Source organism: Maniola hyperantus, chromosome 14 (assembly GCF_902806685.2).
Source record: "Maniola hyperantus chromosome 14, iAphHyp1.2, whole genome shotgun sequence".
Lineage (NCBI taxonomy): Eukaryota > Metazoa > Arthropoda > Insecta > Lepidoptera > Nymphalidae > Maniola > Maniola hyperantus.
In genome coordinates this window covers 180,286-205,427 of record NC_048549.1, presented here as the reverse complement: position 1 = coordinate 205,427, position 25,142 = coordinate 180,286, and the positions used below count along the sequence as shown (strand labels likewise).

Here is a 25,142-nt window from a genome sequence, read left to right as displayed (position 1 = left end):
CCTACCAAATTGCGTCAACATAGCAAGCTTATAATTTTTTTCAATGCGTACATTTTTGGTCAGCAGAAATTGAACTAACAAAACTTTTTTTTAGATACTTTAATAAGTAGATCAACTTTCAAAAGTATGAATAATTTTTGTAGATTATCCGAGCCAACATGGACGGCACCCATACAAAATCAATCGTAACTGAAGCCACGTACAAAGCCTCTGGTATCGCAGTCGACACCATCGCTAGGAGAATTTTCTGGTGCGACTCACTATTGGACTACATCGAAACCGTTGACTACGATGGGAACTACAGATTTTTAGTATTAAGAGGCCAACAGGTCCCAAGTCCTTCCAGGTTAGCTCTTTTTGGAGACAGAGTATACTGGTCTGACAGCACGAAACAAGGAATCAGTTCTGTGAATAAATATGAAGGCTCCTCGAGTATTCAGGCCATTTATAAGACCAAAGATATAAGAGAACCGAAAGCATTAACAGTGGTGCACTCTCTCAAACAGACGTCAGTGAACAATCCGTGTGGACTCAACAACGGAGGCTGCTCCCAAATGTGTATCGTGACAGCCTTGCAGAATGGAGGCTTGGGATACAGGTGTGCGTGCAATATAGGATATAGCTTAGAATCAGATTTAAGAAACTGTGATATAGTTAAGGAGTTCCTTATGTATTCCCAGCAGAGGTTTATTAAAGGAAAAGTGTTAAACCCGGTCATCGAGGGTTTCAGTGATGCGATTCTACCGGTCGTTTCGAGGAGGGCGAGGTTCGTCGGCTTAGATTTCGATGCGAGAGACGAACATATTTACTACTCGGACGTTTTACAAGATGTTATTTATAGAGTACATAGAAATGGAACGACGAGAGAAATCGTTTTGGCGTCCCAGAATGAAGGAGTCGAGGGTTTGGCTGTGGACTGGGCGTCCAAAAACTTGTATTATATCGACTCGAGGAAAGGGACGCTCAATGTCCTATCTACGAGAAATATAGCATACAAGAGAACTTTATTAAAAAATTTGAAACGACCCCGAGCGATAGTTGTACACCCTAATAAGGGATACATATTTTTCTCAGAATGGGACCGACCCGCGAACATAAGTCGAGCGAATACCGATGGAAGTGGGCTTTTGGTATTTGAGAATGTCACTTTGGGTTGGCCGAATGGTTTGTCGATAGATTTCGATGCTAACAGAGTTTATTGGTGTGACGCGCTCTTGGATCACGTACAGCACGCTAAACTGGACGGAACAGATGTTAAAACTGTCAATTCTAGACTAATAAGGCATCCATTCTCAATAGTGATTTACGGAGAATTTATGTACATTACCGATTGGAGATTAGATGCTATAGTACGTTTGCATAAACTGACGGGAGAACAGGAAGACATCATGGTTAGAGAGCCGCAGACGAACAGGTTGTACGGCGTCAAAGTGTACAGCCAAGCGATCCAGAAGATCGACCCAAATCAACCGTGCTCGATAAACAATGGCAACTGCCAGAAATTCTGCTTTGCGATACCGAGGAATAACACTGAGTTGTTAACTGTGAAGTGTGGCTGTCCGTACGGTGAGAAATTAGCTCCGGATGAGACCAGCTGTATCGCGGATCCCAACGCCGAGCCGCCAGTGCAGGCCTGTCCCAACACCTGGGACTTCACGTGCAACAACCAGCGGTGCATCCCCAAGAGCTGGGTGTGCGACGGAGACGATGACTGCTTGGACAACAGTGACGAAGAACAGAACTGCACCAGTTAGTTCATTTTTTTACTTTTACAATATTTTATAGTATTGGAGAGATTTTTCGAGAGATTATTTTTTTACTTTTACATTTTTGTACTTCGAAACCTTTTGTAGACAGAAAACATTTTTGTTGTGCATAGTACATCAAGTTCGTTGGCTCCCACATATTCCCTGTACGCATAATAAACCAGAAGAAAGATAGTATTTACTCGTGGTCTACCAAGCTGGCCACACGTGGCAAATGTAGGCCAGAACACGTTGCGCGTTGGGCTAATCTTTAACTTGCGGACTCGTCCCGATTTCGCTTGAGGGGAGTTTTTGAAAATCCTTTCTTAGAGGTCTGCAGAAAACTTATAATCAAAATCTCAAGTTTCTAGACCCAAGTTTAAGCTGCACCATGTGTCAGTCAGTTATTCAGTTTCTGCTTAACAAACGTTTTTATACATGACATACATTTGTGCCCAAAAAAAATATTACACGTATTTCCAGAAACAACGTGTAACGCATCCGAATTTATGTGCAAGTCGGGTCGTTGTATCCCCGCCACCTTCAAGTGCGACTCTGAGAACGACTGCGGAGACTTCTCCGACGAGACCGGCTGCGTCAACGTCACCTGCAGCGCCTCCCAGTTCCAGTGCGGGAATGGCAGATGTGTGCCCAACACCTGGAAGTGTGACTCCGAGAACGACTGCGGCGACGGCTCGGACGAGGGCTCCCACTGTGCGGACAAGACTTGCGCATACTTCCAGGTAAGTGTGACTCCGAGAACGACTGCGGCGACGACTCGGACGAGGGCTCCCACTGTGCGGACAAGACTTGCGCATACTTCCAGGTAAGTTTTTATCCAGCTACATGTCTCATTCCGGATTCCGAAAAAGGGCACTTGGAAGAGAGGGAATTTAATAATCGGACCGCGTGGCATCGTAAAGGTCTACACCCCTACATAGTTAACTAAAGCACGCTCTATCTTAGGTTGCATCATCACCTTTTAAGCGACCAATTTAAGCTTGTATATTGACCCCACACAATTTTTTCTAAGATAATCTGAAGTTTACGCATAATATAATAAATGGTTTCCCGAAAAATCTAAGCGCTAAGAGAGCTCTTGCTTTTACCAATGTGAACAATTGTGATTTTTTACATCTTGAAGCATTTAAAATGGTCTTTAACCTCTGTGATTTCAACTTTTGACCTGTACAAATAATTGAACGGGGAACATAACAGCTAAATGTTTTGGGCCACTTTTCAGTTCACGTGTCCGCGCACGGGGCACTGCATCCCCGCGTCGTGGGTGTGCGACGGGGACGACGACTGCTTCGACAAGCAGGACGAGGCCGACTGCCCGCCCGTGTCGTGCCTCGCCTCGCAGTTCAAGTGCGCTGATCTCAAGCAGTGTGTGCAGGTAAGCTTTCAGTTCACGTGTCCGCGCACGGGGCACTGCATCCCCGCGTCGTGGGTGTGCGACGGGGACGACGACTGCTTCGACAAGCAGGACGAGGCCGACTGCCCGCCCGTGTCGTGCCTCGCCTCGCAGTTCAAGTGCGCTGATCTCAAGCAGTGTGTGCAGGTAAGCTTTCAGTTCACGTGTCCGCGCACGGGGCACTGCATCCCCGCGTCGTGGGTGTGCGACGGGGACGACGACTGCTTCGACAAGCAGGACGAGGCCGACTGCCCGCCCGTGTCGTGCCTCGCCTCGCAGTTCAAGTGCGCTGATCTCAAGCAGTGTGTGCAGGTAAGCTTTCAGTTCACGTGTCCGCGCACGGGGCACTGCATCCCCGCGTCGTGGGTGTGCGACGGGGACGACGACTGCTTCGACAAGCAGGACGAGGCCGACTGCCCGCCCGTGTCGTGCCTCGCCTCGCAGTTCAAGTGCGCTGATCTCAAGCAGTGTGTGCAGGTAAGCTTTCAGTTCACGTGTCCGCGCACGGGGCACTGCATCCCCGCGTCGTGGGTGTGCGACGGGGACGACGACTGCTTCGACAAGCAGGACGAGGCCGACTGCCCGCCCGTGTCGTGCCTCGCCTCGCAGTTCAAGTGCGCTGATCTCAAGCAGTGTGTGCAGGTAAGCTTTCAGTTCACGTGTCCGCGCACGGGGCACTGCATCCCCGCGTCGTGGGTGTGCGACGGGGACGACGACTGCTTCGACAAGCAGGACGAGGCCGACTGCCCGCCCGTGTCGTGCCTCGCCTCGCAGTTCAAGTGCGCTGATCTCAAGCAGTGTGTGCAGGTAAGCTTTCAGTTCACGTGTCCGCGCACGGGGCACTGCATCCCCGCGTCGTGGGTGTGCGACGGGGACGACGACTGCTTCGACAAGCAGGACGAGGCCGACTGCCCGCCCGTGTCGTGCCTCGCCTCGCAGTTCAAGTGCGCTGATCTCAAGCAGTGTGTGCAGGTAAGCTTTCAGTTCACGTGTCCGCGCACGGGGCACTGCATCCCCGCGTCGTGGGTGTGCGACGGGGACGACGACTGCTTCGACAAGCAGGACGAGGCCGACTGCCCGCCCGTGTCGTGCCTCGCCTCGCAGTTCAAGTGCGCTGATCTCAAGCAGTGTGTGCAGGTAAGCTTTCAGTTCACGTGTCCGCGCACGGGGCACTGCATCCCCGCGTCGTGGGTGTGCGACGGGGACGACGACTGCTTCGACAAGCAGGACGAGGCCGACTGCCCGCCCGTGTCGTGCCTCGCCTCGCAGTTCAAGTGCGCTGATCTCAAGCAGTGTGTGCAGGTAAGCTTTCAGTTCACGTGTCCGCGCACGGGGCACTGCATCCCCGCGTCGTGGGTGTGCGACGGGGACGACGACTGCTTCGACAAGCAGGACGAGGCCGACTGCCCGCCCGTGTCGTGCCTCGCCTCGCAGTTCAAGTGCGCTGATCTCAAGCAGTGTGTGCAGGTAAGCTTTCAGTTCACGTGTCCGCGCACGGGGCACTGCATCCCCGCGTCGTGGGTGTGCGACGGGGACGACGACTGCTTCGACAAGCAGGACGAGGCCGACTGCCCGCCCGTGTCGTGCCTCGCCTCGCAGTTCAAGTGCGCTGATCTCAAGCAGTGCGTTCAGGTGAGCTTTTTTATAATAAAAAAAAAAAATCATATTCTGAATTCTTATAGATGTTTGTGTCTTGCTAAGATTTTTTAACCCAGATTTACTTATATCTATGGTACAACATGCAGCGTGCTATGCGGACCCTTCCGCAAGAACAGCCTGCAACCAAGCACCATCTAAAATTCTCTGAAACACTTGCAAGTTTCACTCAAAAGATATTGACTTTCTCTCACACGATATTGACTGATTTGACGCATTTGAATGCGGAATTGCGATCTTATGACTTGTTTTTCTTTTCATTCACAATTTCTTAATTTGACATGTGAAGTAGATTATCATCATCTGCATCGTCAATCGATAGACGTCCTCTATTGGATATAAGGTCGCTTGTTGGAACTCCACATGCCACAGTCTTGCGCCGCCGCACTCCAGCGGATCCCGCAGACTTGTTTGATGTCGCCTGACCATTTGTGGGGATCTGCCAACGCTGCGCTTCCCGGTGCGAGGTCGTCTCTTCTTCTAGCACTTTTGGACCCCATATCGGTTTTTCTATATGCTCTATTATAATTATATAATTCCGGGTTGGTATTTAGATTTACTACTTTAGTGTCTATGATTTCTGTTTTGAACACTTCCAGTTAGTTATCCAAGGTACCGAAAATTTTTGAACAAACTAACGCTATTTCTTTCTTCGCAGGAGGCATACAAATGCGACGGTATCCCGGACTGTAACGACGGTTCAGACGAGGCGGGCTGCCCGTCCCTCGCGCCGCACCAGTGCGCGGCCGACCGCCAGTTCCAGTGCGTCTCGTCCGGTCTGTGCATACCCCGGACCTGGTACTGTGATGGTAGGTTTGCAGTTCAACTTAGGTCTACGAACTGAACTCTAATTAGTGATTCGAGCCGAATTAGACCTCGTATCCTATGAATTCGGACCTACTTCAATCAGTAATCGAGCCGTATTAATCAACATCATCACTGCTATCAACCAAAAAACATCCACCTGTGGTCTGGATTAGACAACCTCTGGATATCGGTAGCGCAAGACCGTGGCGTGTGGAGGTCCCTACAAGAGACTTCTGACTAGCCGTCTCATAATACTATTGTAAAATTTTGGTGAAAAAGTTTTTGCTGGAAAAAATCAGGCAAGATCTCACGCTCGCAGGAAAAAATTATATTGACTTAATTTATTGACACTTGACTAGTTTAGTGTTTGTACGGCTTGGGACCAATGTGTATTCATTCAAAAGAGAGAACAAACAAAATTAACGTCGTTTTTCTTTCTTACTCGTCAGGCACCCCAGACTGTGAGGACCTGTCAGACGAGCCGGCCACGTGCGGCGCTGCGGCGTGCGGCGCGGGCCACTTCCGCTGCGACAATGGCCGCTGCGTGTTCCGCGCTTACGTGTGTGACGGCCGCGACGACTGCGGCGACGGATCTGATGAGGGCCTGCAGCACGCTTGCAAACCGCCGCCGTTCAGGTAAATCTGACACACGAGTGAATAGGCATCTTCTAGCGCGTTCCAACGTTTCATCATCATTGCTTTTTGTTATGCATGATTGTTAAATAAATTTGAAATGAATCCTTGTTCGCCGCAGGTGTCCATCAGGACAGTGGGCGTGTCCGGGGATATCCAACCGCTGCGTCAATCTCACTCAAGTGTGCGACGGCAACTTCGACTGTCCTAACAGCGCCGATGAAGGTATGCAAACTATTATGTATAATCAGAAATCAAAAAAAGGATATACTTCATCAAACGTTCCAGTATTTAAGTTTTGACTCTTGAATTTTCTGCAAAATTAGTTTTACAATTTATAACAATATCTATAAGTAGTGAAGGTATATTAATTTGAACATCATAAGAATATCTTGGGAAAAATTCGGGAATTGTCCGAATTTAAACTAAAATAAATAAATAAATAATATAAAGAAACAACTGAACACTATGTAGAATATTAAAACGTGATTTTGTTCTAGGTCTAGCTTGTGACTTCACGAACTGTCAACTCAGCTCCAGCCTCTGCTCGAACGACTGTAAGCAGACGCCCGACGGACCACTCTGCCTGTGCCCCAGCGGAGAGGAGTTGGAGTCCGATGGTTACACTTGCAAGGACATCAACGAGTGCGATCCTCCAGGGCTATGCTCTCAGATCTGCACGAACACCAAGCGATCCTACTTCTGCAGCTGTGTGGAAGGCTACCAACTAAACGTTGACAAGCATTCTTGCAAAGCGAACAACCATTCCAGCGCTTTCTTAATAATCTCCAACAGACACTCAATTTTAGTGGCAGATCTTAATGAACAAGGTCTTGAACGAGTCCCGATTAACGTTGAGAATGTCGTCGCGACCGCATCTAACATGCACACTGGAACTATATTCTGGTCAGATATGAAACTTAAGAAAATCTCTCGATTAGATCGGGGCAGCGAACCTCAAGTGATCATTTCCACTGGGTTAGATTTAGTTGAAGGCTTAGCGTATGACTGGGTCGGTGGAAACATTTACTGGTTGGACAGCAAACTCAATACCATTGAAGTCGCGAAAGAGGATGGAAGCGCCAGAACTGCTCTACTAAGTGGAAATATAACCCAGCCTAGAGGAATGTGCTTAGATCCGGCACCAAACGCAAAATGGCTGTTTTGGACAGATTGGGGAGAAAATCCTCGCATTGAAAGAGTCGGAATGGACGGATCACATCGAGAAGCTATTATTACCACAAAAATTTACTGGCCCAATGGATTGACTTTAGATACAGCGACACAAAGAGTTTACTTCGCCGATTCCAAATTAGATTTCATAGATTTCTGCTACTACAACGGCACGGGACGACAACAAGTACTGTCGGGAAGCCATTACTTGCTACATCCTCACTCTTTGACACTATTCGAGGATACCTTGTACTGGACTGATCGTCAGCTTAACAGGGTTCTGTCCGCTCACAAGTTCAGAGGGACCAATCAAACTGTCGTGTCCCATTTGATATCTCAGCCGCTATCTATTCACGTGCATCACCCGTCGCTGCAACCGCAGTACCCGTCACCGTGTAAGAAGGACACTTGCCAGCATCTGTGCTTGCTGAGCCCGAACAACACGAGTGGCTACAGTTGCATGTGCAAGCCTGGATTCAAGCTGTTGCCTGATGGAAAATGTATCGAAGGTAAGTTATCTCCTAAATACACAACTGTACGAAGGCAAGAGGGCTATAGACCCCAGGGGTTTGGGGAGAAAGGCCATCGGATGGGCCCAGGGCGCAGATAGTTTGACACTATAGTTTTGCCCTCAAACGTCATCGTCGCATTATAAACCAACCCAAATTATAATCAAATTATACGGTTCATTAACTTCCAATATCGTTATGTAACAGAACAAATTTCTTTGTCCCCTGGTGACCTTGATAAAATCTTGTAATAGTACAATAATATTTTCTTGAAGATGGAAACAAATAAACTATTAATAAACTTAAATCTAAAAAAAAAGAAAACAATATTAAATTAAAACTAAAATAAATTAAATTAAATCTAAAACCTCATCGAGACCACCGCAGCGAGGCATTGTACCCAAGATGCTGGCAGCATTACCCCTTTGGATGGCCAAACTAATTCTTTGGCCAAGGTAGCTGCCAGCTCTCGGGTCCCCGGTTGACTCGATAACTCTTTTCGCAATTTCTTCAAAAAGAGCTCGAGCCCCCGGGCCCCACGGCCCCAAGGTCTCCACACCAAAAGGCACGAATACGAAGCTCCCATCGAGGTTTTCATATTTGCGCCTTTTGGCCTGTTCGGCGCTGATGGCCGCTGCACCCGCCATAGAGGAGGTCGCCTGAATGTGGGATGCAGCTAAAGTGTCTACACAAGTTGCATCCCAAACAAGCGACCTGCCCATCTTCCACGGTACGAGCGTCATACCATCAGGTCTCTTGCCATCGCCACGTGCCAAACCAATAGGTTCTAGTACAGCTGGCACATGGGCGGTGGCAAGGGACCTCCGGATGATGTCGTTAAGGGTACTATGGCGGGAGAAGCGACCAGCGCTTCTCGAACAGGAGAGCCCATGGTGGCCGAAGGCGTCAACGCAGTCACCGCAGTGGCAACGGTGAGGCTGGTTTATTGTGGCGCCAAGCCTAAGACCAATCAAAACAGAAAGTGTCGTATGGTCTAACAGAGTGCCCAGGTTGGCAGAGGGAAGAGCATGTAGCCAGTAGCCGGACTCTTTTGCAGAGACAGCGAGAAGACGAGCACGGTCTTTTTTAGAATTTGCGTTTGCTAGTAAAGTGTCAAATGTCGTTTTGCAAATAATGTCGTCCCACTGTCTCTGGGAAGAAAGAGAAACCGGCACTTGGCTGGGACTATGCATGGACCATTCATTTCTTGCCTCTGTTAAGCCAGACACCTCTATGGAACCCAAAGAATTGGATATAATCTTGCCATAGAGAGTGTGTGTACTGTAAACAGAGGAAAGAAATGCTGGCAGCGAAACACTAGAAATTTTGCGAATTCCCAGACCTTCATACCTGATTGGAAGAGAAGCCTGGGACCTTGCTTGATTACTTATTGGACAATTTAGAATACTAGTGAGAATATTTTTAACAAAAGCATCTAAATTGTCCAATAAAGTATTAAATTTCCAAAGTGGAGAACATCTTAGATAGTAAGTAAATTTTGGAACAAATAAACAAAACCGCAATATTGTGAGAGCCATATGTGGATTAATTTCAAACAGACGGTGGGAGTTACTACTAAATTTTGAAATAGTATTTTCAACAAATTGAGGAACTGATGCATCTAGTACGGGAGCCCCTAGGAGACGAAGTGACTCATCATTTAAAATTTTAATACCAGGAGCCAACATATTGAATTTCTTGAGAAACATTAAAATGTACAACATGCTGGAAAACATAATTATCTTGGGAGACAATAATATTATCAGGCTTAATTCAATATTAATATTTTGTTTTTATTAATTTCAGAGGAGAGCGCATATTTGATGGTGCTGAAGGGATCTCAAATCATTGATCTGTCAACGGATGGTTCTGGAAGGGCTGGACAGCTACCTCCCGTTGTTGGTATACAAGGTATGAATTTTGATAAAGTCAATCTCCGAAAATCGTGGTGATGGTAAATCCTGAAGATACGCTGTCGGACACTATTAACATGGTTCATTTGTATTGCAGGTGGTGTACAACTGGACTACGACCGTCAAGGTCACATGCTGTACTGGCTCCAATCTACCTCTGGCGACAGCGAGGACGACGAAAACTGTACAATCTATACTATGCCTTATGGCGGTGGCAATAAGGCTGAATTCTTCGGTCAAGACACTGGTATCGTCGGCTTCCCGTCTTCAATAGCTTTTGACTGGCTCGGAAGAAACTTGTTCATGGCCAATAAAGTGGCGAGTAACATTGAGCTGGTCCGAGTGGACGGGAAGGTGAAGTATAGGACGATTGTCTTCGCAAACGATGGCAGCAGGACCTCTATCGCCAAACCTAAGGGAATATGTTTGGACCCTACGGAAGGGTAAGCTTTATCTGTAATTATTAACCAGCCCATACCTTTTACCGTTGATCTATTGAGACTTCAACCTTTTTAAACTGGATGATCTGATTTTGCGTATTATTTTTCAAATTCAGTTATTTTGTGTGTCTAGGAAAACTTTTAGGCACGAAAGATGGACTTTGAGAGTATTCAAATTCAAGTTCTGGGTTAAATATTAAACGCCCGCTCTTCACTCGCATGCGAATCGCGAAAACAAACATCCACACTGTTGTTTTAACAGATGGACTAATCAATTTATTAGTGTGAGTTTTTAGGATCTAAAATTTTAACCGAATTTTTCTGCTTCAGAAAAATCTACTGGTCAGACGAGGGAGGTTACGGAGTGCCCGCAAAGATTGGCAAAGTCAACATGGACGGAAGCAACCCGGTTATCCTCGTCGACAACATCGAGCGACCTGAAGCTGTCGCGATCGACATCGACCGGAAGATCGTCTACTTCAGCACGCAGTACCCCGCCAGCATCAATAGTATGAACACCGAGGGAAACGACCGGAAAACTATACTGACCGAAGCCAACGCCATCTCTTACCCAAAAGTCATAGCTGTCCTCGACTCCAGGTTATACGTTCTGGACACGCGACACGAAAAAATCATCAAAGCTGACCTTCCCAATGGTGATAACATCAAAGTGATATTGGACAATGAGAGTGATTTGAAATCTTTGACAATATTCCAGAAGAGGAAGATGATGCATCATCCCTGTTCCCTGAACAATGGTGGCTGCGAACAGATATGCATTCCCGGGGAAGGAGGCTCGAGGATTTGTGCCTGCTCCATCGGGTATAGAAAGGAGAACGAGGTCAACTGTGTCCCGTACAAGACTTTCGCTGTAGTGTCCCAACTTGATCTCATTCGAGGATACAGCCTGGAGAATAGCGCCGAAGCCATGGTGCCAGTTACTGGTGTAGGCCACCATATACTCCATGTCGATATTCACTTTGCCGAAAGCTACATCTACTGGGTGGAGTTCAACCGAGGACAATGGAACGGTATATTCCGAGTTAGACCTAATGGCTCAGATCTACAACATGTAGTCAAAGATGGTATCGGCAGCAATGGAATACGAGGCTTAGCAGTCGATTGGGTCGCTGGAAACTTGTACTTTACTAATGTCTTCCCACATGAAAATTATGTAGAAATGTCTTGGCTCGATGGTTCGAATAGAAAAGTTATTTATAAAACCACTATGGATGCCCCACGGGAGTTGGCCGTCAATCCTCTAAAGAGACTGTTGTATTGGATTGATTATGGTCAATATCCACGTATCGGAAAGGCATACCTCGACGGAAGCAACTGGCAGACGGTCGTCAGTTCCGGCATATCCAACCCCAGGGATTTGACTATTGACATGTTAACTCACGATGTATACTGGGTAGATTCCAAACTTGACCAGATACAAAAGATCTCCTACAACGGTGGCAACAGACAACTCATCAGATCCAACCTTCCCAACCCCATGGGCATCGCCATATACACTGGCAGCGTGTACTGGGTCGACAGAAACCTCCAGACCATTTACAAAGCCTCCAAATTGCCGGGTAACATGTCCATGCCGGAAAAGATACGCACCAACTTGCCTAAGTTGAGGGACATCGTCATATTCGACATCAACAACCAACCCACCGATGAGAACAACCCTTGCAGAAAACTTGGCAACGGAGGATGCGATCAACTCTGCTTCAGCTATCCTCCCGAAGCTAACAAAGGTTACACCCACCGATGCGACTGCGCCACTGGACAGATATCTGCAAGCAACCCTAAAAAGTGCGATGTTGTTGATGAATACCTAGTGTTCACGACGAGAACTGAAATCCGTGCTGTTAACTTGGACCCCAAATCCACCGATGTACCGTTCAAGCCTGTCGGTAACCTCACCAATGTCGTTGGAGTCGAATTCGACTATGCTGATAACAAGTTGTTCTTCACGCAAATCAGACCTTACGCGAGAATCGCTTGGATGTCGGCTAACAACCCGGACGCGTCGGGCATACAGAATATTATCAGCAAGAATATTAACCCTGAAGGTATTTCGTACGATTGGACGCAGAAGAAAGTTTACTGGACTGACAGCTCTAACAATTCCATTTACGCGATGAATTTGGATGGCACTGAAATAGTGATGATCGCGAGAGTGGAACGTCCGAGAGCCATAGTCGTGGATCCGTGCAATGGAACTTTGTACTATACTGATTGGGGTCGATTCGGAACATCTGGAAAAATCTACAGGACGACCATGGCAGGATCTCTCAAGAAAGCCATCATAGATAAGGACTTATCGCAACCGAGCGGACTCACGATAGATTTTGAAGAGAATATGCTCTACTGGACTGATGCCGTGCGAGAAAAGATCGAACGCTCCAAACTGGATGGAAGCGACCGGGAAGTTTTGATCTCGGCAACGATCTATCCATTTGCAATCACAGTATTCAGAAACTACATTTACTGGACTGATCTTCAGTTGCGAGGCGTGTACCGAGCGGAGAAACATACTGGTGCGAACATGATTGAGATGGTGAAACGACTAGAGGACTCCCCTCGAGATATTCATATATACAGCACAAGTAGACAAGCGTGCCAGACCAACCTGTGCAAGATTAACAACGGAGGCTGCGCTCAGAGTTGCCATCCTGCTCCCAACAATACGGTTGAATGTAAATGTGATGACAACACAAAACTGGTCAATGAAGGAAGAATGTGTGTCGCCAAAAACATCACCTGCGACTCCAGCAAATTCTTCTGCGCTAATGCAAAGTGTATCAGCAGAATGTGGTCCTGCGACGGAGACGACGACTGTGGAGACAACTCCGATGAGGACAAAAACTACTGCTCCTACCACTCCTGCTCCCCCAACGAGTTCCGCTGCAACAACGGACGCTGTATATTCAAATCGTGGAAATGTGACCACGAAAACGACTGTAAAGATGGTTCAGATGAGGAAGGTTGCGTGTACCCACCGTGTGCGGAAGGAGAGTTCACCTGCCAGAACTCGCGCTGTATTCCTAAAACACAAGTGTGCAATGGAATCAACGACTGCAAAGATAACATCACGTCCGATGAGACTCATGAAAGGTGTCCACGAAATACGACGTGTCCAACGAATCACCTTAAATGCGAGAAAACGAATATCTGTGTCGAACCTTACTGGTTGTGCGATGGTGATAATGACTGCGGCGATAACTCTGACGAGGATCCACTACATTGCGCCCAAAGGACTTGTCCACAAAACAGCTTCCGTTGCCCCAACCACAGGTGTATTCCAGCGACCTGGTACTGCGATGGAGACGACGATTGTGGTGACGGCGCCGACGAGCCGCCAGAATACTGCCGCTCCGAGGGCAGGACTTGCTTCGGAGATTTATTCACCTGCGATAACGGGAACTGTATACCCAGAATATACATCTGTGATGGCGACAACGACTGCTTAGACAACAGCGACGAAGATGACAGACATCAGTGCAACGAACGTAAATGTGACGCCGAAACAGAATACACGTGTGAAGAAAACAAATTCTGGAATAGAGCTCAGTGTATTCCTAAGAAATGGTTGTGCGATGGAGACCCTGACTGTATAGATGGCGCAGATGAAAATACTACTTTACATCATTGTTCCACACCGACGCCTTGCTCCGAGGATCAATTTCAGTGCACCAATGGAAGATGTATCAACGAAGGCTGGGTTTGTGACCATGATAATGACTGTGGAGACGGTTCTGATGAAGGAAAGCAATGTAATACGCAGTATAAGAAATGTTCCACGCACGAATTCCGGTGTCAAAACTTCAAGTGTATCCGAGACCACTTTAGATGTGATGGTGAAGATGATTGTGGAGATCATTCTGATGAAGTGGGATGCACGAAGGAGAACAAGACTTGCCCCGCTGGACAGTTCAAGTGTAACAACGATCAGTGCATCGACAATAGACTCGTTTGTAACAAGGTCTCCGATTGTACAGATGACTCGGACGAACCTGCGCATTGTAATGTCGATGAGTGTGCCAAGTTAGAAATCAACCAGTGCGGACATAAATGTATAGACACGTTGACCGGGTACTACTGCGATTGTAATCAAGGCTACAAACTCCTAAGCGACGGTAAAGCCTGTGCTGACATAGACGAATGTACCGAGACCCCAGGCGTCTGCTCCCAGTATTGTTCCAACACCCCGGGATCCTACTACTGCAAATGTTCCGACCAGTATTACGAAAGAGAAGCGGATGAACACACGTGTAAGAGAAAAGACAACATCACCGCTTGGATCATATTCACGAACAAATACTACGTGAGGAACATGTCCACTGATGCCTCTTTGTATAATTTGGTACATCAAGACCTAATGAATGTTGTTGCTATAGATTTCGACTTTAAGGAAAACAAAATGTACTTCGCTGATGTATCCGCTAAAATTATTTATCGGTCGGATTACACTGATCCGAATCCAACGAAGGAAGTAGTAATCCGACACGATTCTCACGGCCTGGAAGGTATTGCGATCGATTGGATAGGAAGAAAGCTTTACTGGCTAGACCGGCATTCGAAAAATTTGGACGTGTCAGAGCTAGACGGAACGAGACGAAAAACACTGAAAACTGGAATCGCTGATCCGAGAGCTATCGTTGTGCATCCAGGGACCGGATACTTGTACTACACTTCCTGGCACCTTCAGGCCTACATCGGTAAACTGGGTATGGATGGATCCAACTTCACCACCGTTTTGAACTGGGAAGACGATATCGCCTGGCCCAATGCTCTCACTATTGACTATTTCACGGACAGAATTTATTGGGCAGATGCTCACTTGGATTACATCGGATCGGCAGATTTAGAAGGCAAACACAGGCACGTCGTTTTATCGGGAGAGAAAGTACCGCACGTTTTCGCTCTGAGCCTGTTCGATGATGATATCTATTGGACCGATTGGAACCTCAAAGCCATACTCAAAGCGAATAAACATTCCGGCGAAAACTTAACAACCCTAAGAAACGCCACTCATCGTCCATACGACATTCACATAGTTCACCCCTTAAGGCAACTGCCATACAACAATCCGTGCGGGAACAACAACGGTGGATGTTCACATCTCTGTCTCATCGCTCCTCCTCACGAATCCAGTTACTTAAATATCGAGGGCTACGGCGAGGAGGGCGCTACGACGTACAAATGTGCTTGTCCCAACCAGTTCTACTTAGCGCGAGACTTCAAGACTTGTATAGCGAATTGTACCGACGGCCAACATAGGTGCAACGGTCGCGATGAAAAGTGTATACCGTGGTTCTGGAAATGTGATGGAGAAAAAGACTGTACGGATGGCTCCGACGAACCGGATACATGTCCGGTCAGACACTGCAGAGCTGGCTCGTTCCAATGCAAAAACACTAATTGTACACCGGCCGCGACTATTTGCGACGGTACGGACGACTGCGGCGACGGAAGCGACGAGGCAAAGTGTGCTCACGAATGTCCCCTCCTCGAGTTCAAGTGTAAATCTAGCGGCCGGTGTATATTGGACAGCTGGAAATGCGACGGCGATACCGACTGCAAAGACAACAGTGACGAGGACCCGGCCATGTGTCACAATCGGCCGTGCAAACCTGACACGGAGTTCGCTTGCAAGAACGGACGCTGCATTCCCAAACTATGGATGTGCGACTTCGACAACGATTGCGGGGACGATTCCGACGAGCCGGCGTACATGTGCAGGCAGAAGAACTGTACCAACGGATGGCGACGGTGCCCCGGCCAGTCGAACTACAGATGCATTCCAAAATGGCTGTTCTGTGATGGCAAAGATGATTGCAGGGATGGCTCCGATGAGATACCAGAGAACTGTCCCTCGTGTAACAGTCAAACAGATTTCACCTGTCAGAACAAACGCTGCATACCAAAGCAATGGCTCTGCGATTTCACTGACGATTGCGGCGATGGAAGCGATGAAGTGGAAGCGGTGTGCCAGCACAAGTACAGAGATTGTTCCGAATCAGAATTCAAGTGTGGAAATGGGAAATGTATTTCGTCCAGATGGCGATGCGACCACGAAGACGACTGCGGAGATAACACTGATGAAATGGATTGCGGTGGGTTCAAATGCAAGAACGGAACATTCCAATGTAAATCTGGCCACTGCATCGCGGCGTACTTCAGGTGTGACGGCGACAGGGACTGCAGAGACTTGTCGGATGAGATCGGGTGTCCGCCTCGATACCCCGGCGGCAGATACTGCCCCGAGAGCAGGTTCCAGTGCGGCAACAACCTGTGTGTGTCCCAATCAGACCTGTGCGATGGGACAGACGACTGTGGAGACGGCTCTGACGAGGTTCCGTCGATATGCACCAACTTCAACTGTGACACGCTGCGCCGGTTCCACTGTGACAACCATCGATGTGTGCCAAGGTAAACATCGTACTTATCAGATAGTTAGTAAAATTCATATTCTAATGGCGAAGTGCTCGCTTAAGCGGTTTAAGCAATCGGCCTTTTCTGAAATTATGAAAGAGATCTAAACTCGGTCGATAAATAATCGGGGTTTTTTAACCACAGAAAAAATGAATGAATAACTAAAAGCTATGATTATTTTCTATTATTATTTTTTTTTTCTGACATTACTTAATGATGTGTAAAGTGAGTGAAATTTCATCATCATGTCCGTGTCATACAGCATCTGAACATCCTATCGCTATTGTCTGTAACACTGCCTGTACTAATAACTCTCCAGGTACCAAGTGTGCGATGGTGTGGACAACTGCGGCGATGGCTCCGACGAGAACAACATGACCCTGTGCGCAGCGCGCGCCAAGCCCTGCGACCCGCTCGCGCAGTTCCAGTGCGCCAACCGCAACTGCGTGTCGAGGACGCAGCTCTGCGACCTGGCTGACGACTGCGGAGACGGATCTGATGAGCTGGGTTGCCATCATACGCAGACCTGCTCCCCTGTCGATAAGGGTCAGTTCATTTTGCTCCTTCTCTCTCACTCTTGCACCCACCACTAGAAAGTTACTAAGGCCTTATTAGGAAAGGGTACCACGGGATCCAAAAATTACTACGTCTCCGCTGTCCGTCCGTCTGTCAGCAGTCTGATCTCAAGGTTCGTAACAGGAGTTCAAATTTTCACAGAGTGTGTGCTATAACAACAAATAATAAGTTCGTGTGCGAGTCCAACCGGTTTATATTCTCAGACATTCGAGCTTCACAAATTTTCAATTTGTATTGGCAAGTTGAATGGAGTTATTTTAGAACGTTCTTATTCGAACTTACTCTTTTGGTTTTGCTACAACTAAATTCAAACTTTATTTTCTCAGTAGTTAAGATTAATTTTTCATAGCCAATAATTGGCATGTTACTGCCGCGACCTTGAAGTTTTTACGAAGAACGTTTTAAAGAAGTTTTCACCTCAATAAGTATCGTTTGTTTCCAGGCGGCTGCGAGCACTTCTGCACCAACCTGACGCTGCCGGGCGCGGGGCCGGGCAGCGGCGGCTACATCTGCACGTGCTTCCAGGGCTGGATCATCTCGCACGCCGACAACAAGCGCTGCGCCGACGTGGACGAGTGCGCGGCCGGCACGCACCGCTGCGCGCACCTCTGCACCAACCTCAACGGCAGCTACAGCTGCAGCTGTCGGGAAGGGTTCAAGTACGTCGGAATCTTTCAAAATCATGTTGGCTCCCTACCCGAAGGGTGCAAGCCTCCGCTATCCTTCCATCCGTCTGTTTGTCGGCGAGCTGGATCTCACGAACCGTAATAGATAGTTTTACAGAGTAGGTATGTGTTTCTATTGCCGCTATAACAACAAATAATAAATATTTCAAAATAGCCACAATGTGTCAGTAGGAACTGAAGCGGTTTAGTAGGCGTATGGCAGTTTTATTAAATCCATAGTCCATAGCCCTTATCGAATTCACGATCATAATTATTTTGCTTAAAATACACATTTGAGCACAAATGGCGTTAGTCCAGTTAATAACAATAATATGGTCGTTGTCATAATAACAAATCCCGTACTAAACTTGTTTAGGCGTAAACGACTTATTTCGATTCCATTGCATTAGGATAATTTATACTTTTTAAAACATCAGAAAGTAAGAGAATGTTTTTATTTTTTCCAGACTTGCGGACAGCTTATCTGGCATTTGTAAAGTAGTAGAAGGCGAGGTGGTGCTGATGTATGCCAACGGTCCTGAAATACGAGCGTTTGTCCAAGACAAGAACGAACAGTTCGATGTTATTACCTCGGAGAAGAGGATAGAAGCCATCGATTACGACCCTAAAAACGAAATGGTGTTCTGGGCAGACAGTTACGATAAGACCATCAAACGGTCTTACATGATCAACGCTAAGGATGGAGAAGTTAAGAGTGGTTACGCTCAAGATCTCAACATGAAAGGAAGCTCCAAACCAACCGCGATAGCTGTAGATTACATCGGAGAAAACTTGTACTGGACCGAAACAGATCGAACTGGCTCCAAACCTAGAGGACGTGTTATGGTCGCTAGAACAGACGGAAGATACCGAAGAGCTATAGTTTCCGCTGGAATAGAAAGCCCAACATCCTTAGTCCTTGATCCTCAACTAGGAAAAATGTTCTGGACAGATGCCGGATCGGCTCCTAAAATTGAAACGGCTTGGATGGATGGCTCGAAGAGACGCCCGATCATTACAGAGAACGTCAGACATCCAACCGGTCTAGCGATCGATCACGCGATGGATCACACGATTTATTGGGCGGACACCAAACTCAATACGATAGAAATGATCAAACACGACGGAACCAACCGAAAAGTCATATTAAAGGGTGATTTCTTGAAGCATCCCTTGTCTTTAGATGTATTTGAGTCGTCGCTGTACTGGGTTACGAGGGACACCGGCGAGTTGGTGAGACAGGACAAGTTCGGACGGGGAGTGCCATTCGTTATATCGAAGGATCTAGTCAACCCATCGGCTGTGAAAGGTCAGTTTAAACTTTAAGGAATTTAAGTAAAGCTGGCTCTAAATCTGACCTTGGAAACCATCACCCCATATCAGTTTTTCTCGCAGTATCAAAAGTAATTAGGCTGATTTTATGATAGCTAAAGATAGCTGTAGATGATTTAAAAAGGCATTCGACAACATTTTCACACACTATTTTGCTCAATAACTTTCAAAGTATCGGTATATCTGTAGGTATAAGCATTTAAAATTCTTGAATCTTACCTAACTAGTACACAACAAATAGTGAAAATCGATTTTTTTTAAAGCAAACCATATGGCATTGTTTGTGGAATACCTCAAGGGTCCATCCATTTGTTATTCTTGATTTACATAAATGATATTGGGAAGCTGGATTCAGGTGGCGCAAGACCGTGGTGTATAAAAGTTGCTACAAGAGACATATGTCCAGTTGTGGACCTCTATTGGTTGATCATAACAATGATGATGTGACTATCAGCTGTTTGACCCGCAGTGTACCACCCGCTGCGCTACAACATGTCGCTGACGTCGCGCGGCGGCTGCTCGCGCGCGCCGTGCTCGCACCTGTGCCTGGCCGTGCCCGCGGGCCGGCGCTGCGCGTGCCCCGACCTGCTCACGCCGCCCAAACGCGCCACGCACGAGCTCGCGTGTGATGCAGGTAACCTTCATTTCTTTGTTAAGAGTTTCTGTCTGACGTTTCCTTGTTCATGACTGGCCGAAACGACGCGATTCTCTACCCAGTTCCATCGACATGTTAAAAGTTTAAAACCGCCTAAAATGACTTACGTGGTATTAGGGTGATCTATAGAGCGCACTCTGACTTATCTTAGACTTAAGATAGAGTTATTTAACGAGACAGAGCTATATCTCTCACATAAATCTGTCTCGTTTTAAATCAATCTTAGGTCTGAGCAAAGTCAAAGTGAGCTCTATAGAGCTTAAAAGCACCGATACGCAACCTAATGTAGGTACGATATACTTATATCAAATCAAATCAAACCAAATCAAATAATTTATTCAAAATAGCTAATAAATTACACTTTTTGATTGTCAGTTGTTGGATTTGTACTTAACCTTACTTACACACTTAGTTAACGAGAGTCACTCACTCTCGTTAACTAAGTGTGGAGACTACTTTTTATCCCGCAAAATAAAAAGTTCCCACGGGATAATTTTTAATATCAAAGCGAACGAAATAGCGGGCATCAGCTAGACTATACATATAGTATAGTGGATATATATTAGTGGTGTAAGATAAGGTCAGCTATAGTTTTAACGCAATAAGTGAATTTATTACACCGACATTCTCTTACAGCGATTGAAAACGAACGGCCTCCGCCCAAAGTCTGCCCGTGCCAGAACGGCGGCACGTGCACGGAAGGCTCGGACGGCACGCTGCAGTGCACGTGCCGCGCGCCGCTGCAACCGCCCTTCTGCGCCTCGGCCGCGGCCGCCACGCAGGAACGCTCGTCCTCGGCCGCGGCGATAGTGGTGCCGGTGCTTTTGGTGCTGGTGCTGGCGGTAGCGGCGGCGGCGGGCTGGTTCATCATCCGGAAGAGGCCATTGTAAGTACTACTTCTAACTGTTAGCTGACTGACTGACTGATCTATCAACGTTCATACATCCTACACCGCTGAGGTTAGAAACTAAAAAATTCATTGTAGCTCGATCAAAACCAGTTTTTCAAAAACTACTGTGAGAAAACAACCAGATATCCTGAACCTCTAGTAGGTCAGCTGCCTCCTACGCCCTCGATTGCAACAATCCCCCAATAAAAGACGTCCTAAGCACGTCCTTAACGACCCCGACGATCAAATCATGACTGACAATGCACCCTATCTTGTAGGGCAATACAAATCAACAACCTCTGCACAGGGTCTTTCCCAGATTTTTGACATCATCCGGATTTTGGACACTCCCCACGGTCTTGGGGACTAAATCAAGTCCAACCAACCCATTCGTTCCAACGTCATCCTAAGCAGTGGTCTGAGCCTCACAGGTGGCAGCCTAAGAAAATCCCCAAATCTCTCCAAATTATCGTATATATTTGTAACTTATTGAAACCCAGTTTGATAATAAAATAACGGAAAAATATGAGCTTGAACACACTCTCTTACTCCTTCCAGCGGCAAAGGCGGAGGCCTAGGCAGCCTAGCGTCGTCCCAGTCAGTGTCGTTCCGAGCGGGCTCCAACGTGGAGTTCGGCGCGGGGCTGGCGGGCGCGCCGGGGGCTGCGGGGGCCGCTGGGGACGTGTACGCCTTGGACGAGCCCGCGAGGAAAGGGCGGGACTTCAGCAACCCCATGTACGAAGCCGTCACCAGAGCCACCGCGGCCGGCGAGCCCGAGCCGCCTTTACGTAAGTTACTTCTCCTGCTAGAGGTGGAGCTATATCTATGTCCGAAACACCGATCAGAGTTGCAGACGCTGAAGAAGTATATTCAATATGCTTGGAGGGATAATTGGGACTCATACAACGGAGTTTTGCGATGGGTCCAAAGTAACACATCACCAATTATCTTAGGTTTTTGCCCTTGTTAACTCTTTGGTGATGAGATGCATAGATAAGAGCAAAAGTGTGATGAGGAAGATCTTTCTCCGAGCGGGTGTCACGGTGGGTGCACTGCTGATAAGGGCCCATTATTATCCGAACCAGTGGTAAATTATTCTGACGATTCAAAAGCACTTGTAAAATTTTATTTGAATAGAAATATAAATCTCATTTTTATAATATTTATTACAAGGTAAAGTAAACTTCGTTAGCGCGATTCAGGCTTCATATTGAATGATTACCTGTGGCGCCATCTAGTAACATGTTGTAACTTGTAAGTCACTTTATCACAAGTTCAAGCGCGCGATTGTTGTACGACCTTCCTTATGTATGAGTGCGAGTCATCTAGTGTCATTATGTGGAGACTGCCACATGAGACCGTAGTCCTGGTCGTGACGACCTCCTAGACTACCAATGTTAGCAACTGAAAAAGTATTTTCTCTGTTGAAACAAGTCTATGTTAAATTATTTTGTTATTTCAAACATGACCAAACTAACAGTAAATATTTAATCCTCAGCGGGCATCTACGAAGTGCCTGAAGAACTGAAAGAGAAGGTAGTATCAGCAGTAATATCTCCTTCCTCGACGGAGACACGGAGTACGAAGCGAGTGCGAGCGCTCGACCCGGCGGCCGACACCGGCGCCGACACCGCGCAACTGGTCAGAGAAGACCGCGATTGCTAGCATTATATACACTCCCCGCCCCCCGCGCGTCCGCACCCGCCACCCCCGCCCCCCTGGGGCTCCGAACCCACGGATACTAAGCAGAAGCACCCCCTTAAACGTCAATTTTCTTTAAATAAACCTAAAAAAGGGGTGGTGCAGAAAGTGAAAGATCCTGATCTTCTGCTTTCTCCACTACTTCTTTTCGACTATCTTCGATCTCCCGCGTAAATATGAATGGGATAAGGTTCACATTATAAAAACTTATTGGTGGAGCAAAATAGCCCAAAAATGCTAGTTTATTTAAAACAGGCAGTGTGGTTATAATGTGAAGCTGCATCCACATATCTGCGAAGGAGCATTAATATCATTCTCTCTCTTTCTGTTATAACAAAGAATACTGACTGTGTAGAGCTGTGGAGTCTATAGATTCATAATATATCGATAGTTTGCATGGACCGAAATACCGGTAGTTTTTTCGTACGTTACCAAATACCGCTACGTTAACGTTAAAAAGTATCGATAAAAATAACAATACCCATACCTCTATTAACGTTATCTAGATACTATAATTAATACCGGTAAAGTAGCACTACTTATACCTATATCTCTATACATATATCTCTATCCAACTTTGTCGTGTACAAAATCTTCTCTTGACGCGCATTTACCGTTAAGTAACGATAAAAATATAAAGTTAAATCATAATGGTATACCGTTACTGGTATACGTCACCTTTTTTTAGCGTAACGTAACGAAATTTATTGGTAGTTTCAACATTATAAATTTAGTACCGGCAACCGTCCTTGAATTAGTTTGACTGCATTTTGATTTTTAACAGAGTGTCACTGTTACCAACATTAATAATATAATTAAGGGGGTGGTGTGAACTGTGAACAAGGAAAAGTCTTCTGTGAAGAAGTTTTAAGTTTTTGAGAAAACAACGGGTGCGGGTCTTGTTTTAATAAGTAATTTAAGGATATTATTTTCACAAGCTAAAACTAAAGAATGAAATGTGCTGCACAAATCTATGTTGCTCGATTTAATTCAATTATTCTAAACTTTTTTACTCTATTTTTACTATCCCGTCCATCATTATTCAGTATTTATGTCTTTTTAATTTTAGTTAAGGGTTATTCAAGGGAATTAATTATACTATGCAATTTTTTCAGTTGGTAACCCCTTGTAGGAGTATCTCGTTTTCGAATTTCTTCTCGTTTTACCGCTGTTAAATGTTTTTATATTTTATTTTGTTTAAATATTTTAATTTTAATCTGTTATAAACTATTTCTGTGCTACTTGTTTTACTTCCGGCCGTACTTATGTGTCAGTATTTTTCTTTTTTGTTCGTCGTCGATCGAAATCATATCATTACGTGATATCATCTCGTTAGGTATAATATGTATATTATGACACTTTTATATTGAAATAGACTAACGATTTATCTCAGCGTTGCTCGAGATAATCTATAGGCTTATGGGAAGCAATAAGAGCCCACTTTTCACCGTTCTACATTCCTATGATTAAGTGTTAAAAGAAAATTTTGATTTTAGTACATAAATGTAAGTAAGATAGGAATTGCGACGACTGCGGCCGCTGTCTATAGGGTTTTAGGTTCATTTGACAATAAGCGACGTAACTATTTAGAGAATAATTTATTTATTTCGTTATAAGACTATGTAAAATATAGCTATGTTGTGTTTTATAATTGTCTATTAAAATATGGTAAATTAGATTTTCCTTTGTGGTAATATTGACGATTTGCCATAAAATGTGTGAGATAATGTTTCTGTTGTTTAATGTTAAAGTAATTATCGTCAATTTTATTTGTTATAGAAGCCTTTAATCAATGTAAATATGTGCGTTCAGGTATGTGATGTGTACATTTTTAATAGAAAATTTTAAATATTTTATGAACTTAGATCTGATTACTAATTTTATTGTCTGACATCATGTTGTGGTTATATTATTTCATATTTTTTATTTTTTGTAACCATATTAAAATATTGTATTAACAGCGTTCGTTGCGAAATACGTGTATTATTGTTTTATTTATTTTATAGAGTGAGTTATAGAGCTCATTGAGTAGTGGTTTGTGTATATGCACCAAACCTTACATCACGGTCGACTGTAAAATTAGTGAATGGACATAATGTATAGAAAAATGTGAATATATAAGTAAAGCATCACAACAATTTTTATATTATTACATGATATTATGACCAGAAGCACATTAGAATGAGAGTAACTATACAATTGTAAAAAAACTGTCAATATAAAATAAGAAGATGAAAATATTTTTGTATTGGGATTATTATTATTAGTTGTTTGACATTAGTCGAGAATATTGTGTAAAAAAAAATTAAATATGAATTAAAATACTGGCTTTTTTATTATTCCTCTATCTGATAAAAAATTGATACAACTGTATCAATACTTTTTTCTTGCGAGTAATTTTGTCCATCGTATCCGCCATATTGGATTTGTCATGACGTCATAATCGACCGAGCGAAGCGACGTCTCAGTGTCTACTTGAGTGAAATTACGCTTGTCCGTCTGTCTGTCAGTCACAGCCTCATAACTTCTGAATTACTTAACTTAATTTTAAACAATATGTAAACTGATGGCCTTCAGCCGAATATTGCAAAAAATATATAAA

The 25,142-nt window shown here is 45.5% G+C and overlaps 1 protein-coding gene across 1 annotated transcript in view; it reads left to right on the top strand.

Moving 5' to 3' along the window:
- Positions 1-24,862, top strand: part of mgl (low-density lipoprotein receptor-related protein megalin) — a 197,694-nt gene extending 172,832 nt beyond the window's left edge. The window contains exons 10-26 of the mRNA XM_069502872.1: positions 144-1,749; positions 2,229-2,488; positions 2,989-4,626; positions 5,474-5,624; positions 6,072-6,258; positions 6,377-6,480; positions 6,756-7,937; positions 9,744-9,848; positions 9,948-10,293; positions 10,621-16,719; positions 17,042-17,268; positions 17,741-17,957; positions 18,431-19,272; positions 19,765-19,929; positions 20,587-20,836; positions 21,398-21,627; positions 22,338-24,862. Coding sequence (XP_069358973.1) covers positions 144-1,749; positions 2,229-2,488; positions 2,989-4,626; positions 5,474-5,624; positions 6,072-6,258; positions 6,377-6,480; positions 6,756-7,937; positions 9,744-9,848; positions 9,948-10,293; positions 10,621-16,719; positions 17,042-17,268; positions 17,741-17,957; positions 18,431-19,272; positions 19,765-19,929; positions 20,587-20,836; positions 21,398-21,627; positions 22,338-22,504 — 13,776 coding nt within the window. The 3' untranslated portion in view covers positions 22,505-24,862. The remainder of the gene's footprint in view (positions 1-143; positions 1,750-2,228; positions 2,489-2,988; positions 4,627-5,473; positions 5,625-6,071; positions 6,259-6,376; positions 6,481-6,755; positions 7,938-9,743; positions 9,849-9,947; positions 10,294-10,620; positions 16,720-17,041; positions 17,269-17,740; positions 17,958-18,430; positions 19,273-19,764; positions 19,930-20,586; positions 20,837-21,397; positions 21,628-22,337) is intronic.
- Positions 24,863-25,142: the final 280 nt, after the last annotated feature.